This window comes from Zeus faber (genome assembly GCF_960531495.2).
Source record: "Zeus faber genome assembly, chromosome: 5".
Lineage (NCBI taxonomy): Eukaryota > Metazoa > Chordata > Actinopteri > Zeiformes > Zeidae > Zeus > Zeus faber.
Window position 1 is genome coordinate 11,200,550 of NC_137192.1, and position 19,129 is coordinate 11,219,678.

Here is a 19,129-nt window from a genome sequence, read left to right on the forward strand (position 1 = left end):
GCGGACAACGCGCACTGACCTCAGAGCAGCCGAGAGGAAATGGCACAAATCCAAAACAATTGAGGATCTTGCAAGCTACCAGACACTGCTGTGCTCCTTCTCTTCCAGCATCACTGCTGCCAAGAAGGCCTTCTTCAACGATAGGATCAACGGTGCCACAGACACACGTAAGTTATTCGCCACCTTCAAGTCTCTGCTTTACCCTCCACCACCTCCCCCAGCTACTAACCTCACTGCTGACTGCCTTGCCTCCTTTTTTACTAACAAAGTGGCAGCCATCAGCAGCCAATTCACTAATCAACTTACTCAAAACCTGTCTTCTCCAGCCCAAGGCTCATCGTTCCCTGGTTTCACCCCCCTCGCTGAAAGTGAGGTATCTAAACTACTAACATGTAGCCGTCCTATTACCTGTCCGCTAGATCCGATCCCATCTAACCTCCTTCAAGCCATATCACCGACTATCACCCCGGCAATCACACATATGATTAATTCTTCCCTAACTTCCGGCACTTTCCCTTCCGCTTTCAAAGCGGCTCGGGTCGCACCACTGCTCAAAAAACCCTCACTCGATCCCAATCAAGTAGAAAACTATCGTCTCTAGACAGGTTACCGAGTACCTGTCAAGTAACAACCTTCTTGATACACTTCAATCTGGCTTCAAAAGTGGTCACTCCACCGAAACAGCCCTGTTGTCTGTGACAGAGGCCTTAAAAACTGCTAGAGCTGCTGCCAAATCCTCGGTCCTCATTCTGCTAGACTTATCAGCTGCTTTTGACACTGTCAATCACAGCATACTCCTGTCCATTCTCTCAAGTATGGGCATAACGGGCAGTGCACTTTCCTGGTTCGAATCTTACCTCACCGGGCGCTCGTTCAGTGTGACATGGCAAGGCCAGCTGTCTGTGCCTCACCACCTCACCACAGGGGTGCCCCAAGGTTTGGTGCTGGGACCCCTCCTCTTTGCCATATACACCACCTCACTGGGCCCGATCATCCGCTCACATGGCTTTTCATATCACTGCTATGAGGATGATACTCAACTCTATCTGTCCTTCCCGCCCGACGACCCCACTGTCTCGACGCGGATCTCGGATTGTCTCGCTGACATATCCACATGGATGAAGGATTATCATCTTCAACTAAATCTGGCGAAAACGGAACTGCTGGTCTTCCCGGCCAAACAAGGTATTTATCACAACATTGATATTAAAATCGACTCTCTATCTCTTGTTCCTACCAAGGCTACAAGGAATCTAGGTGTCATTATTGATGACCAACTGACATTCTCGGACCATGTTGCTGCCGTCTCCCGGTCCTGCCGCTTCGCACTACTCAACATCCGAAAAGTCAGGCCGTACCTGACCCAATATGCCACTCAACTGCTGGTGCAAACCTTGGTGATGTCCCGTCTCGACTACTGCAACGCCCTACTGCAACGCTTGCCGGCCTGTGCGGTGAAGCCACTACAGATGATACAGAATGCGGCGGCGCGACTGGTGTTCAACCAGCCAAAGAGGGCACATGTCACTCCGCTGCTCATCGAGCTCCACTGGTTACCTGTAGCCGCTCGCATCAAGTTCAAGTCTCTTATGCTGGCCTACAGAGTGATTGTTGGGAATGCTCCCACCTACTTAAATGCTCTTGTAAGAGCACATGTTGCCCCTCTGGATGCTGCGCTCGTCAAATGAGCGTCGCCTGGCTCTGCCGGCCGTACAGCCACGGCAATCCAGGTTATTCTCATTTGTAGTTCCACGTTGGTGGAAGGAGCTGCCAAAAATGACCAGAGCAGGGACCTCCCTCTCTGTCTTTAAGAAGCACTTGAAGACCCAGCTCTTCAGTGAGCACCTCCTCTCCTAACCTACAATTACTTAGCACCACCTTGCAGTATTTATTGTTACACTAATGTTGTTGTTACACTAATCTCTGTCACAATGTAGCTTGAATGTTATTCTCCCTTGTAAGTCGCTTTGGATAAAAGCGTCTGCTAAATGACTAAATGCAAATGTAAATGTAAGAAAGAGCCCACGCAAGAAGAAAAGAAAGTATCTCCGAAAATGAAACAGATGGACCACATTTTAATTACACTGTAATCTAATTTAAGTTTTATTTATTGTAATTCCACAATGATGCAATTTCCAAAGCCTTAATTTGAATTTTCTCTATAAACACGCAAGATAAACATTGCCTTAACCGGGCGTAAATTTTGTCCGCGCATAGAAAAATAAAACCAGTTAGTGCAGTTACTGAAAGATTGATGAATGCCCAAAGCCTGAGTAAATTTGACTTCACCGGCGTTTTCCCACACAGATTGGTTCTGCTCACGTTTCATAAATGAGAACCCGCTGACTCTGGCCAGGAACCCATACGGTTCATGAGCAGCAGGGTTGTTTTGGCACCTTAGCTGACTAGCCAATCAGCACATTGCCAACTCACTAGCCAATCACCATGTTACCCACTGACTAGCCAATCACCATGTTACCCACTGATTTTTGGGTGACTTGTGTGGATCATCCAGATTTCTTTGGTTGGGGGGCTTTTTTTTTTTTTTTTTCTCCTTAATACGTCCAAGAGAACGCCCCCATCTGCAATCGATTAACTCGTAGTGGACCCGTTCTCTGATAAGATGCGGACACGTGCCTGTGGTTCAAAAGTATGGAAAGCCATTGGGGACAAAACCATCTGGGAAAATACGCCTTAACAAGGCAAAATGGACCACGTAAAAAATAAACAAGTGTTTAAAATACCCGTTTTAACACGGAAGAAATGTCCGCGTTCAGACGGCCAAAATGAATGCGTTCAAAATACCCCTGCTAACTCGGGAATATAGAACGTCTTTAGACGGCCGAAATGCACACATCAAAATTGTACGTACACGTAACATAAGAATTTGTAGAACTACTAAAGCCTGCTGAAAGATATTTCTTTGTATTTTAGTTGTAAAGGTTGACCTGTTGTGTTAAATGAAACCAGCCAGCCAATTTTGGTTGGTCTAGTTTTAATCACAAATGAGCCTACAACTCTACTAGTGTTTCAGAAAAGTAAAGCCCAAGCTTTGTAAACCATTATCGTAAACCAATGTTAACCAATGTTATTTGTTATTGTTTGATTGGGCTACAGAAGCCGAGGCTACGAACATTTATTTTTTCAATATGAAATAAAATGAAAATTGTTGTTCATAGCTTAGTATTGTCGAGCGAAATCAGACAGCATATGTATAAATGGGGCTTTTCTATCTTATAAATTCATGTTTTCCATTCATATGTCTTATTGAAATTGTATCAACTGTAATGCTTATTTGAACCTGTACTAACTAACTGTACTAGCTATGCGGGAGTATTGGCCGACTGAGAATAAATGATTTATAATTTCCAAATAATTATGGACCTGCACACATGTGGACACACTTGAGAAGCACTAACTGTGTAAGCCAAACTAGTCCTTCAACTGCCTCCTTTAAATGAAGCTACGCTACATGGAAAACCAATTTATGATATGTAACATGAGGACATCAGGCACAGTGCGAGCCGAATCTGAAACCAAAGCACAAATCGTGTGTTTTTTACCAATATTTATTTCATACAAATATTTCAAAAAACTATTTGTTTTCAGGTAGAAAAAAATGTACGTTTGGAAAAAAACGGCGAGTCCGATCCGAACCGTGGAGCTCAGCTGCGAAGACCCGCCCAGTCTCTACGGAGACAGGTCTTTATGCTCTTAAATTGTGTTATTTTTCTTCTTAAAAATGCAACCCGGACCCTAGACGTGTCTTTTACGCTCGGGAAGGTCTGATGCCATTCTGCATAAATCGAGGGGATGGGGAGCGGTAGAACGGGTGGTTATGGTTATTGTGCCGGGCGCACCTCCCACGGTCCGTCGGGTGGATACTTACTCCGCGTTCATTTATTTTCATGATTTCGTTCACTGACATATTATTTATTTGCGTGCTACGTCCACAAACATCCTCTGCTTTGTGCTCGCGTCCCTCTATACCAGGGGTGGCCAACCAGTCAGAGACTAAGAGCCACTTTTTTTACTGTGTTACTGCAAAGAGCCACATCATACACATGGGCACACATGAACATCACCCCATCCCTTCCTCACACACACACACACACACACACACACACACACACACACACACACACACACACACACACACACACACACACACACACACACACACACACACACACACACACACACACACACACAGACCTCTGCTCAGCCAGATTTATTGTAAATGTCACACACCAACATGATAATCTCTTTTCTTTTTCAGGGCGGCGCTGGTGACTTGCCTGCTGGCTTTTAGCAGAGTGGGAAAATGCGTTAAATCTCCCTTTTGAATATGCGTCTTGAACAGCTTCAGTTTGTTGACAAACGCAAACACACTTTGCACCAGGTCAGGCAGCATTTTTAACTTACCCTGCAGGGTCAGGTTAAGTCTGTCCAAGTGACACAGCAAGTCGACCAAAAAGGCCAGATCCATAATCCACTCGAGGTCCGAGAGCTGGGGATAGTCCTTGTCCTTCTCTTCCATGAACAGTTTCACGGCATCCAAAAGCTCAAAGAAGCGAGAGTACCTTGCCTTTTGACAGCCACCTCACAGTGCAGTGCAGCGGCAGGTCACCTGGAAGCCCTTGGTCCAGCTCAGCGATAAGATTCCTGAATTGCCTGTGGTTAAGGGCATGTGTGCGGATGTAGTTGACGATTTCCATCACAGGCTTCATGACGTTGTCTAAATTCAATGATTTAGACACGAGTTGCTCCCTGTGGATGATGCAGTGGAAATTCCAAAACTCGGGAAGTGTTTGGTCCGCTTTGCACAGCCCCACAAGCCCGTTCACAGATCCGATCATGGCTGGCGCTCTATCCGTGGCTATTGCAGTTAGTTTCTGTATGGGCAGATTTGCTTTCGTAAATGCAGCCATCATTGTTTCTTTCACATCTATGCCACGGATTCTGTCTTTTAATGGCACAATATCAAGGAGTTCTTCTTTGATCACACAATCGTTTGACACAGACCGTACAAATATTGCCAACTGAGGCTTGTCTTGTATGTCACAACTCTCATCCGATGCGACACTAAAATACTCACATGCTTGAAGGTCAGAGTGCAACTGTGATTCAATAGCCGTGTTAATGTCCGATATTCTGCGTTCAACAGTGCTGCGGGACAGTTGGATGTCTGATACACTTCGTTTTAGTTTGTAGTCCTCAGGAGAAAAGATTTCAACAGCGTCACTGAGGCATTTTTTAACGAAGTCCCCTTCATTGTATGGCTTTTCAGCTTGTGCAATGTTCCAAGCCAGTTGATATGATGCAAGCGTTACGGTCTCTGAGTGCTTCGTAAATTTTTGGAAAATCTGTATCTGCTTTTCTGCCTGACTTTTCAAAGTGACCAACATGTGCTTGCGGGGTTCAGTCCCTTTTGGAAATTCCTGGTCGATGTTAGCATGGAGTGAGCTGAAGTGGCGCTGAAGATTTGAAGTTTTGAAATGCGCTAATGACGCCTGACATATAAGGCAGAATGGCTTGCCATTACGTTCAACAAAAAAATATAAACTCTCCCACTCTGTCAAAAACGTCCTGTGTTCATCTTCATATTTTCGTTTTGCTGTGCTTTTTCTCCCTGCCATTATGAGAGCGAACTTGACACTTTGTTTACTACTGAAATGACCTTGCGGTCCGCTCGCGACTGTAGAAATCTGCGAGCTGCAGCCAGTGTTGCCAGAATATGGCTGCAGCTCACGTGTCGCTCGCGAGTCGCGACACACACACACACACACACACACACACACACACACACACACACACACACACACACACACACACACACACACACACACACACACACACACACACACACACACACACACACACACACCCCTCCAGCCTTCATCGGGGATGTCGGATACGCAACGCAATTTACTGGCCGATCCATCTTATATGTTGACTACTAACCATGTCAAAGAAACTTCCAAAGCTTTTCGAATCTTATTTGGTGTTTTATTAGTCCTAATGCCGCGTTAGACGCGTTCCAGTCGCCTGGAATGCATCTATACGTTGACTTTGTATGGAGGCGCGCCGCCCCGGCGCTTTTGGTGTAAACGCGGCATTAGGACTAATAAAACAGGCGTTAATGGGACATGACTCCTGCTGCTGTCCGCTTTGAGTAAATGAGGAAGTGATCCGCGGTGGAAAACGAGTGATACATCATAGCGATTTTATAATCATAATAGGGAATGAATGGCTGCGCTTTTTTTTTTTCTGCGTTTTTGACGCTTGTCATGTGAAAGCCCCTTAAGAGCCGCATGAAACCAGCCAAAGAGCCGCATGAGGCTCGCGAGCCGCGGGTTGGCCAGGCCTGCTCTATGCGCTCTACTCTGTCTGTTGCTCTCCGGCAAGGGGGTGTGGACCGGGATCACACCGGGTGACTTCTGCTGGACTTCCCCGTGCCCCATCCATTTAGACATTATCATGGCATGTGTGAATAGTCAAACTCACTAGCGGTCCCGGAAATGTTATCCCAGTAATTTACCGGGAACGAGGCTGGATTAGTACCCCAGCCCCTGGGCACTGAAGCTCATAGCCGCCACACACACACACACACACACACACACACACACACACACACACACACACACACACACACACACACACACACACACACACACACACACACACACACACACACACACACACACACACACACACACACACACACACCACTTTTCCACCAAACAGGGGAACGGTGATAAATAAGAAGGACAATTATACAGATATGTATAAAGTAATAATAAGGGAGCCCCCAGCACACAAAACAGCACCGACACCTGGGATTTAACCCGACCATTAAACTTTCCTTTCCCACATGGAATCTGTAACATTGCCGGATAAAATAAATTATCAGGTAAAGGCAGTTGCTGGTCATTCCCACATAACCTCCTTTACGGAAAAGTTCCGTATGGAGCCTACTGCCACATAGACGACTGTTACGGATACATTATGTAATGATCGCGCGAGAGGTGTTTTATATCACGCGAGCCTAGGCAACAGAATTTGGTTTTAGACCAGCGCTTTGCTCCCCGTCTGCCGGCCCCGCGGACTGTTCCCTCCGCTGAATGAGAGCGGACAGAGCCCCCGTCCCCGGACACAATAACCCCAACCCAAAGTGAGTTTGTTCGGATCAGAATCTGCATTTTTACCTGCATGTTTTTTTTCTACCCGAAAACAAATCAATTTTTAAATATTTGTACGAAATAAATATTGGTGAAAAACCCACTTTTCTTTATTTGGATCCGGCTCCACCCCTACTTTACCCATTTTTTCACAGCCTTTCCGGCAATTTGCTGGAAATTATACTACGACGGAATTTATGGCTTTTACGGAACATTGACACCGGCTCCCATTCCCACATGACGGCAATATGGAACATCACTCAGTATTCAGCGCACGTGGGAAAGGGGCTTTAAAGGCACCGTAGAATTTGATATTTTCGATCTAATTTTATTTTATTTAGCATAATTGTGAACAGGCACCAGGACATGATCTGGAAAGTGAAACTTAAATAATAGACACACACGCGCACACACACACACACACACACACACAGTATCAAATTAATAGTGTGCCATTCTCATCTCGTTCCATACTGCACTTGAATAAAATTAGGGCTGCTCCCTGAAAGTCGACGAGTCGTTTTTAGGGCTTTTTATTCAGTCAGTGTGCATTACAATAACAGTATAAAACAGATAGAAGCTTACAAAATGCACAGGGATAACATTTCAATGGATAAAAAAATGGATGGATCAAAAAATAAAAATCTATTATTATAGGTGTGAATCGTCTGCATCCGGACAGACGCGAACGCGGCTCTCCGTGCCCCGTTCCTCCAAATAAAACAACTAAAAACCGTGTGGGGACGAGGCACGGAGGAACGGGGGAAACGACTCGCAGACTCGTGAAGATTATTTTTTGCACGTAACGCATGAAGAGGGGGTGATCGGGGAGAGTCGAGGAGAAAGTGTCCCCATTACGCACGGGTTCGTTCCATAAGGAGACTAACTTTCCACCCCATCATCGTCCATGTTACGGACAATCTGTGCGGGACTAATTTCATTTTTATAAGCCACTCTGCTACGACCTGTGAGTCCAGGCCGCCGCTGCGCTCCTCCCTCCTCGTGTCCACCGAGCATGGCCTGTGGCCACTCCCCATGCATGTGTGTGCGTGTGTGTGCGTGTGCATGCAAGATGCACTTTTCCTCAATCCTTAACTTCTCTTATTTCCAATGAAAGACTGGAGAAACTTTCTACTTTCCCTCTCTGTCGTATCCAACGGTGCTTTTACGCACAGAGAAGTCCGGTTGACCGCGGTCGGCAACATGGTGGCCTGTACCGTTAACTCTTTGTATAGGTTATTTATTTCAACACGTATAACATGGTTTTAAACTACTTTCAAAGCCCAAAGTCGCATACTATAAGCGGACCTGGCAACTCTGGTGCATACCTGCTGTTGGGAACTTTAATTACCTTAAAAAAGAATACATTTGACTCTAATGACTGACTTCTAATGATGTAATGATGTAAACCAAAATTAACAAACTAAACTTGAAAATTGGTCGACAATTCAGCGAGTTGCGGTAATGATGATTTTAGTTGTGGATAGACCTCCTGCCTCCATATGCATTAGGAGACGGGGCTGCGCCGGTTATCACCCTGCTATGCCTATTTCTGCATTTTCTTTTTCATCCTAGTTTTAGTGGGGAAAAAAAGAAGATAATAACACCTTCCTCTACATTATTTTTTTAAATCACGACAGGAAAATTACGGGGCAACTACAGTGTTTTAATGAGTCGAATATTCTAGAATAAATGACATTATTTAGCTGGGAGGAAAAAGCAGAAGAGAAAGTCCAGAAGAGCAGCAGGTAGCGGATTGATTCTCTGGGCAAGATATGAATATTCATGATATACGCGTTCTGCACGTGTCCTCATTGGTCGAGTCCAAACAAGTGTTTATTGGTGGAATTGGTGTCAGCATTCTGTTTGTGCAGTGAGAAAAGAGATGTGTGACCGCAGAGTTCGCTGTTTCACATTTTCAACAGCATTTCTGACATTAGAATATTTTCAGTTCCCACAATAGTGAGATTACTGATTTTGACACTGTGTGTGTATATTGTTCATTATCCACTATGGAACAATAACACAACATGAAACTGTCCCTGAGTTCCAATAAAATACAACATGGAACAGTCACTGTGTTCAAATAAAACAGAATATGGACGGTCATCAAGTTTCAGTATAATGCAACCTGTAACTCTCACTTTTAGTAGAACAGAACATATAACTAACAAGTCTCTTTCACTTTTAAGTGCAAATATACCTTTAAATTATAATTATATATATATATATATAAATAATATATAAATATAAATATTATATAACTATAAAATAAATGGCCGACTCTTCTCCCTCTTGTTCACTGGAAGTCTTTCTTCGCTCACTCTGCATTAAACCAACTGAATCAGATCCAACGACTCGTTTTACTGGATGATTCGTCAAGAACAGTCTCAAAAAGGAGTCGAACCTTTCATCACGAGCGGCGCTCCCTGTGACAGTGAGATACGCAGTCTGCACAATGTTGGAATATTGTCAGGTGACAGATAAATAATGCATCTAATCTTCTTTTTTGACCTTGAAGTAGCTCCAAACAGCAGACATTTTCTTTCTTTCGCTCTTTTTCAAGCGTCAACTATGCAACTACGTTACATTACATTGGTATCGTGTCAGAGCATTTTCACCAGCACATGAGCGCAGTATCGGGCGTGTCAATTTGACCGGCACAGAATGCAAAAATATGTCTGACACTGATCACCGCCGATTAAGCCCAAAACCGGTCGATGCATCTCACGTAAAAAAATAAATTGCGTAGTTTCAGCTGGCATTGACCAAGAATTCCATGGCTGGTACACAAAATGCGTGCAGGTTGGCAGGTCTGTTAACTGCGCTCATACTGATTCAGGAACGGCCCTAATGAAAGTCAGAACTTGGAGAGCGGAACAGTTTTGGAACAGGTGTTCTGTTCCAAATAACGCACAAATTCGTTGCATACACACTTTTTTGCCTTGCGGTCCTCAGCCTATTGTGGTTCTCCTGATTCATAAACGTTTATATTACTATTCCCCGTCTAAAACAATGCGTTGCAATCCTGGTGTATGATAAGTCTGTGTGCTAGGTATTCCAACGTGAAATAAATAGTCATACGTCACATACAAGAAGGATCTAAACTACTAAATGATGTCATTGCGGCGCTCGCAACAGAGCCGCGCGGCCATTTGGCGAGAGGGAGCGCATCTTACGCTTTTTGGAACTGGTGCTGGTGGTCAGATAATTCAAGATGGACGGAAGGTTGTCTGAAGAGTTCCAGGCCGCCTCGGCCCTTCCTATAGGCACCCGCCCAGTGGACCATCCCAGGGGGGAAGCGCAGAGCGGGTGTGATTGGGGCGCATTTTGCGCACCTGCCTCCCTCTCAAACGGTACCTATGGATGCGGGTGCCCGCGATCGCGCACTACAACAGTGTGTTTTTATTTTAGATGTGGGTTATTTAATTTTACGTCTCCTTATGGGACGAAAAAAAGTGCGTATGGAACGAATTTGTGCGTAATGGGGACACTTTCTCCGTGACTCTCTCTCCGATTCACACATAAAAATATATTTATGACTCCCCTTATTTATGATTCTTAATTGAAATGTTATCACTGTGCATTTTTGTAAGCTTCTATCTGCAACCCTAAAATATACATACATTTAAAACTTTCTATATTAATGCTGCTGCTCGTTTCTTGTTATACAGATCTTACCCTCAGGACTTCTTTGTGATGGTTACAGCAGTTATTTCAGTTTCCCCTGGTGGTGTCGTATTTTTCGAGCTTATAGAGCTTATTGTGCGTAATCACCGGGTGTCATAACATTTCACTGCATATATGTACGACCGTATGTGTGTGTATGTGACAAATAATCTCTTGAACTTGAACTTGGTTTGTCCACAGCGCCCCCTGTCTTTCAGGAGAATATTGCCACAGCATCTCCACGGCAACGCGCAACTATAAACTGTATGCTCTGCTCTCCGGTAGTGCACGCGCCATGAGCCAGACAGCATGTTTGCAGCGACTACAACAGAGCCTTAAACTTCCTGTTGATACAGAAACAAAAGAGTAAAGTACTCTGTTGGTATCGGAATGTAATAACGTATTATATAAATTATATAAACTGGTTACTGTGACTGTCTGTGAATGATAATGTGGACTTCAATGTGGACGGATGGCCTAAAAACGGGCACACCATGTCCTTGACAGCTGTCTCCCAAGTAAAATGCTGCGGGCTTACAGGGTTTCTCACCAAAAACTGGAGGTTAGTTCAAGTGGAGCTGCTGCCGAGCGAGTTAGCTGCAGAGAGTCAGTTACCATGGTAACTAACCTGGAGTTCATCTAATCACATTTCTTGGAACCGAAAAACCCAGGTTGCCGTTAACTCTGGGTTAACGGCAACCAGTGTGTTTGGCACAAGTCTGAAAAAATACTTGTGGTGGTAGCCGTCAATTTTCTGAGTTCCACTGAATGCATCCCTTCCAACGCGCATTCGTTTTCCGAGTTAGTGAATGCCTCACGCACCTGCTTTGGAGCCTTTCTGAACCACAGGCCTGTGTCCACGTCTCATCAGAGAACGAATCCACTGGTTAATGATTGCAGGTGGCGTCGTTCTCTAAGGCGGATAAAAAAAATATTTAATCAAAAATGCTAAAACTGGTCAGATACCACCCCCCGCAAAAAAAAACAAAAAACCTATTTTGGATCTGGACGATCCAATAAAGGACATTCATTGTTTTCATCCCTGTGATATATGTAGTTAATTGCAATTTAAAAATTCACCGGTATGTTCCGTGCTAACACATGTAATTAAACATCTGTGTCCCAGAAGAGAGCGTCAGGCTCCTCCATGCTGACTGCAGCAGAACAGCGCATGATTGGCTAGTCGGTGGGTAACATGACGATTGGCTAGTCGGTGGGTAACATGGCGATTGGCTAGTCCAGGGGTGGCCAACCAGTCAGAGACTAAGAGCCACTTTTTTTACTGTGTTACTGCAAAGAGCCACATCATACACATGGGCACACATGAACATCACCCCATCCCTTCCTCACACACACACACACACACACACACACACACACACACAGACCTCTGCTCAGCCAGATTTATTGTAAATGTCACACACCAACATGATAATGACAGAAATATTTTCAACAATTAACATTGTGTGCACTGTCTCACACACAAACTCTCAGTTCAACCAAGTCCACAAACAAAAATATAACATTGTGTGCACTGTCTCACACACACAAACTCTCAGTTCAAAAAGTACTGGTGTTTATTTATTCATAGAGGGGGGAATTGGACTTTGAGTTTAATGATAAGGATGTATTTTTTTCATGTTGGGTCAATTTATTCAATAGTGTCCCTTAAACCCTAACCTTTAAGAATCAGTTTTGGCTCTTGCCTACCATACACGATCCGATGCTTTGGCCATCCACATATACCTGGGACTAGGTGTTCCGGAGCCCTGGCCACATTTTTGAAAATGTGTGGTTACAAGGATCGAACCCCTCTATCGGATCTCGAGTTCAAAGCCGCTACCATTAAGCCAGGACTCCTAAATTAAAGTACTGCTTTTCCGCGGTATACCTCTCAGTTCAACCAAGTCCACAAACAAAAATATAATATTTAACAATAGCGTTTTTCTCTTATTATGCATGTTGCTTAGTGGGACTTCTGGCATTCCTTGTCTTGAACAATCCTCTTCAAATCTGGCTTGTATTCCGTTGTTGCCACTCGAAGCAATTCTTTCACATGGGTGTCAGTCAGAACAGATTGATGCTTTGATTTCACGTGTTTTAGGGTAGAAAACACAGACTCGCAGACGTATGTTGACCCAAACATTGACAGTATCTTCAGCCCAGCCCGTTTGACATTGGGGTATTTTTCCATTGGCACACTTTTCCAGAACTCAATGGTCCCTTCCCTTAAAGCAGCTTTCAGTCGGTCCTCCTCACAAAAATCGATCATCTCCAACTCAGCCGTAGCCTCATCTGTGACGAGCGAGGCTTTCAAACAGTCCGTATCCGCATTAAATGGGTCGACGAGGAATGTAATCTGTGGCCTTTTCAGTTGTAGATCACGGAACCGGGTCACAAAACTTTCGTGCAGGTTTTCAACCAGTGTTGCATATCTGTCTCTTTTCTTTTTCAGGGCGGCGCTGGTGACTTGCCTGCTGGCTTTTAGCAGAGTGGGAAAATGCGTTAAATCTCCCTTTTGAATATGCGTTTTGAACAGCTTCAGTTTGTTGACAAACGCAAACACACTTTGCACCAGGTCAGGCAGCATTTTTAACTTACCCTGCAGGGTCAGGTTCAGTCTGTCCAAGTGACACAGCAAGTCGACCAAAAAGGCCAGATCCATAATCCACTCGAGGTCCGAGAGCTGGGGATAGTCCTTGTCCTTCTCTTCCATGAACAGTTTCACGGCATCCAAAAGCTCAAAGAAGCGAGAGAGTACCTTGCCTTTTGACAGCCACCTCACAGTGCAGTGCAGCGGCAGGTCACCTGGAAGCCCTTGGTCCAGCTCAGCGATAAGATTCCTGAATTGCCTGTGGTTAAGCGCATGTGTGCGGATGTAGTTGACGATTTCCATCACAGGCTTCATGACGTTGTCTAAATTCAATGATTTAGACACGAGTTGCTCCCTGTGGATGATGCAGTGGAAATTCCAAAACTCTGGAAATGTTTGGTCAGCTTTGCACAGCCCCCCTAAGCCCTGGAACGCGTCTATACGTTGACTTTGTTGGAGGCGCGCCGCCCCGGCGCTTTTGGTGTAAACGCGGCATTAGGACTAATAAAACAGGCGTTAATGGGACATGACTCCTGCTGCTGTCCGCTTTGAGTAAATGAGGAAGTGATCCGCGGTTGAAAACGAGTGATACATCATAGCGATTTTATAATCATAATAGGGAATGAATGGTTGCGCTTTTTTTTTCTGCGTTTTTGACGCTTGTCATGTGAAAGCCCCTTAAGAGCCGCATGAAACCAGCCAAAGAGCCGCATGAGGCTCGCGAGCCGCGGGTTGGCCAGGCCTGGGCTAGTCGGTGGGTAAAATGGCGATTGGCTAGTCGGTGGGTAACATGGTGATTGGCTGGTTAGTGGGCAATGTGCTGATTTGCTAGTCAGCTTAGGCGTCAGAACAGGGTGAAAATCTGTGCTGTGACTGGTAGTTCGTAACTTCAGTTTCACATACAAAGGTAGGAAATTTGTGTTCGTCTCTCAGATATATATATATGTGCGAATTATATCTGTGTGCACAAAACGTTTTCACACACTCACAAAAGATTTTTACAGCTGCAAAAGCTGATGCACATTACACTTCACACATTCACAAACCATTTCACAAGCTCAAAATATTAATGACCATTCTTTGATTCCTCAAACCAAGGACGTGAGGACGACGCTTCGCATACCTTCCTCCTTCAGAGTCGCCCAGCAAGTTATTCAAATCTCCACCGTAATCTCAAACACTACGCTCTGTAATCAATCAGCAATTAAACAGCTCTTTATATGCTGTCATTCATTACGCCGCCTGCGAAAACGACATTGCAGCAATGTGGTAATGGCGGTAAAAACGTAGTTCTCCACATTCGACTTGCCCCTTTTTGAACACGAAACGATGCTGCCTGGAATTATGACATGAATCTTTGGATGCATCTATCAATCAAATATGTCGATGAAATGTTGACAAGCAACACCTGAAAAACAGTGTTTGTTTGGCTCCCTGCATGAACAGTGCTAATACAAAGTAGCAGCCCAGTAGATGATAAGAGGATTACATATTGGGCAAAGACCAGCTATTTTTAAGAACGTCTGTTGTTCACTTGTAGTTTGTTTTACATATCCTATACATTGTTTAATAGATAATATATCGATTATACATGATATGGAATTTATGTTTGTTGAGCTGTAGGGAAACAAGGACGGCAGCTCGTGCCATTAACTTATACAGTAGAACGTATGAGCTAATTTCTTTCTTTCTTTCATTACTCTTGTCGGTGGCACAACAAAACATTAACATAAGCCAACCCATCCAGAATCAATGTCATCTGACAAGGAGTACTTCAGTGCCCCCGCCCACCCATTTTCTGTACACACAGCAGCTGTCTACATGAAATATGTACATAAAATAAATTGCCTATACATTTAAACAGGAGTCGCAAATAGACCATTGTCCGCGTTGTGACCGAGTCACAATAGGGGCGGCATCCCTGCCCGCCTATGCCATTTCCACTTCCATTATAACTTCATCACTCAGGCGCCTTAAGTCAGGGGTTCTTTGGAGAGAGTCATGTGCCTCTCCCATGGGGAGCGGGTGCCAGACCCCAATGTGTTGAACCTCTCCCCTGATATATTCCCCACATCTCTCCTCCGCCGGGTGACATTGCCGAAGCTCCGCCAAGGTCGATATGATGAAGCCGTGTGCCCGAGCCGCTACGGAGGGGGAATATTTCACTATCCCGGCCTTTCTGCGGCAGGAGAGTCGGCACCGTGTTGTCCTGTAACCTTGCAGGACAACACTGATGAATTCTCTCTTAAAACCCGCCACTAGATATGAGTGTTGTCGTGTTTTTTGTGTCATCTAATGAGTTCCTCCAAGGTCTCTCAAAATACACAATTTACTAAAACTGGATTCAGTTCAAATAAAACTCAGCACCCTTAGAGGAGAGACCTGATTTCAGCGCTGGTTTTAGCTGTTGTGACAGGGAGTGCTTTTTTTGGCCATTTCTTTCACCCTGTCTCAATTAAAGGAAATTATTTGAATAAAAATATGCAAATACTTACAGGAGTCGGGCTGTCACCATTATGACACTTTACTATGTAATTGTAAATTAAACACTGAATTGTCCACGGCATGTCACTATAATGTAATGATACACATCCACCTTATGATCCATTTCTAGGCATTAAATATTGGAAAATTCAATGGAAAATCTGAATTATATCTGTCACAACATGTCTCACATTGGCTTGAAATTCCTTTTATATTTGAAGAAAACATACATTTTGCATATACTTCAATACACAGCTACTCATTAATCACCACTAAGAAAAAAGAACCCCATGGCATGAAAGTAAACACTGAGTGCATTGAGCTAAATTAAAGGCAGATGAGAAGCACATGCAAACAACGTTCCCTCCATTAGGCTCCTCTCTCACGCTGACTGAATTTATTAATTATGAGCGTTCTGAACGACGGTCCAAAATAACTATTTTTCCCTGCACGAAAAACACGGCCTGTAATGTTATTGGTTTGATCCGTACAATTATAGGACTATTTCTTTGTAATTTTCTGCACAGACGTTGTGGCTGTTTTCCTTCCCTGCGTATGGAGCGTTCCAATGTCATATGCATACACCAATTTCTCCAAACGGATGCCAACTCACCACCAGCGTACATGGTAGCGAGCATGATGGAGGCCACCCACGCTATGTCGCTGTAGCTGACATGGAATTCCTCCTGGATGTCGTTGAAGAACACGGTGAGGGCCTTGGAGAAGGAGTAGGAGAAGCCTATGGAGATGAAGGCCCCGAACACCACCACCCAGCCCCACCCTCCATCCAGGGGGGTGTATCCCAGCTCAGCCTCTGATGCATGGGGCATGGTCCTAGAAAATGCGGAAAACATCTCGCGTCGTATTCTCACACACAGAGGGGTTTTCAGTGGCTCTATTTTGTACCGAACACACAGTGACTGGTAAATGTATCGTTTGCATAAATGCAAACTTTGCATACATGCACAATTTACATACACACTTGACATTTAGCATCGTTGACATTGAAGTCGACTGGTTTACCGTTGAGGTGTGTTGTTTATCGACATGTTCCTCTATTCCAAACATTTTAAATTGCCCGTTTTTTTCCGTTTTTATTTTCATTACTTTAATGCGATCGCCCATTTGTTCTTTTTTTGGGTGGGGGCTTTCGAAGGTAAGAAGAAGAAAAACGTAAGGAAAAGTTCAACACAAACATATAGACACTGAATAAGGTCTGTAATAAATAGTCATTACAATGAGTGAAAGAGGCGAACAGCATATCCAGTTGGGTAGCAAAGGCTAATGACAAATGGATACATATTGAATATTTACTGTGGGTGAGTGAATGTACCACCCAAACATTCAAGCTTTCTAATGTTGGGATTGTTTCTTGTTGACTGACGGACGCAGGCAGTGTACGAGTGCGGTGGGTGGCTCAGAGCCTGCAGCCGACTGAACTCGTGCTTGATCGTGAGACGCGTGACTGTGCCTCCGGTTGAAAACGGCGAAAGCAAATACTGGGGCAACATTCGAATACCATTAGCAGCCGAATGCACCTCTTCTGTCCCTTGCGTTGAACGCGTTTACGCGAGGCCGAATGCTCACGTCGTCGGTGAAAATGACCCGCACTGTATGACCGTGCGACCATCTGCCCAAACTCATGACTGCATTGTAACGGAAGGTTGGGACACCTTTGGGAGATTCGGTTCCCGGCGAGTCGGTCGGGGAAACGAGTCGTTCGATTGTCAGACTCGTTGGGATCCTCGCGAAGGTAAAGCACGGGGTGACCGGGGGAGTAAACGACCGCCAGAGGACTCGGAGGCGCAGTCGATTTGAATCCGTCAAAGTGTGCAGGGGTGCCAACTGTGGATTCCGAGACTATTTCAGCCAAGTTCTCTCGGAGCGATGTAAAGTGAATCGCAATTGTCAATGTTATTTATTTACCCGTATTTTGAAGTGTAAAACTGTCACATTCCACACGAATTACACCAAATTCAAAACGTCATCCTCAGGTCGCTGTGTTCAGTTCGTGAGTCGACTTATCCACTCCCTCGCCCGCTGTTTTTTGCCAGCGACCCTCGGCTCCCGAACCGTTTCAACCCTTCGTTCGCGAGGAACGAGTCGTTCGCGAGTCCCGCGTCAGCGCCGACTCGTGGCCGCAGAAACGAGTTGAAAGCGCCGAAGCGGTTGTTCGTTTGCTTCCGCTCGCCGGAAAGAAATCCACCTTTGAAACGACACACGCTCGGGTGTGTTCAAAACGGGAGGTTGGGGGCGCGTTGCCCCTCAGCTCCGCCATTTCATTGACGCGTCGTTCAACTTGTCGTTATATTGTCGCCTCGTGAGCGTCCGTGCCCGTTCATTCATACTCATTCGGACCCATCCCGGGCACAAAGAAACGTGTGTACGCGCGGGTCCTAAGTTGGAGTGGTAAAGCAGTAAAACCGGAGAGGGTTGCGGTTTAAAAAAAATAAATAAAAATAAAAATACGAGTTAGTGAATGAAGTGTGGGATTAAACCCTACCTTCGCAACGGCGCCGCTACAGCAGCTCTAGCGCCGACCGTCAACTTTGACGAGCGGGCTCTGCCGGCGCGTCACGGAGGGGGCGTGGTCTAAACACGAGTCGCTCGTTGCGGCCCGGGCCGCGGGCGGTGTCGCGGCGCGTGGACGAGCGACGCCTCCGCCTGTTCTTCTTCTCGTTCTTCTCGTTCTTCTCGTTCTTCTCGCCCTTTGGCGCTTGGGGAAACTCCCGGTCCCCGCCGGGTCTCTGCATTGGCTTGGCCGAATGGCCGACCGCGCCCTCTCGACGTTTTGGAACCGTCGACCCTTCTCGACCTTTACCGCGAAAACTCACGAACTTGGGTCCACTCGTGTCACGTCGCCGGGCCTGCTTTGTGCTGTCGCGAGCCCGTCCGAGGCTATTGTATCGTATCGGATCAACTTCAAGATTCAAGATTCAAGATTTTTATTTGTCACATACATATACATACTTCCATACATATATGCAGTGAAATGTAATGCAACGCACCCGGTGATAGCACACAATAAGTCCTAGGAAAAAGTACAAAAATAAAATAAAATAAAAAGTAGAGAATTCCTTTCTAATAGACCGACTAACTGACTCCTAAAACGTAATACAGTAAGTGGAATACTTATAGAATAAGATAAAAAATATATAGAATAAAATACAATAAAAAATAAATTGAAATAAAATGGAATAGG

The 19,129-nt window shown here is 45.0% G+C and overlaps 1 protein-coding gene across 1 annotated transcript in view; it reads right to left on the reverse strand.

The window, feature by feature from the left end:
- Window positions 1-16,757, reverse strand: part of LOC307230526 (monocarboxylate transporter 2-like) — a gene marked incomplete at both ends in the record, with an annotated part of 45,798 nt that extends 29,041 nt beyond the window's left edge. The window contains one exon of the mRNA XM_080000962.1: window positions 16,541-16,757. Coding sequence (XP_079857088.1) covers window positions 16,541-16,757 — 217 coding nt within the window. The remainder of the gene's footprint in view (window positions 1-16,540) is intronic.
- Window positions 16,758-19,129: the final 2,372 nt, after the last annotated feature.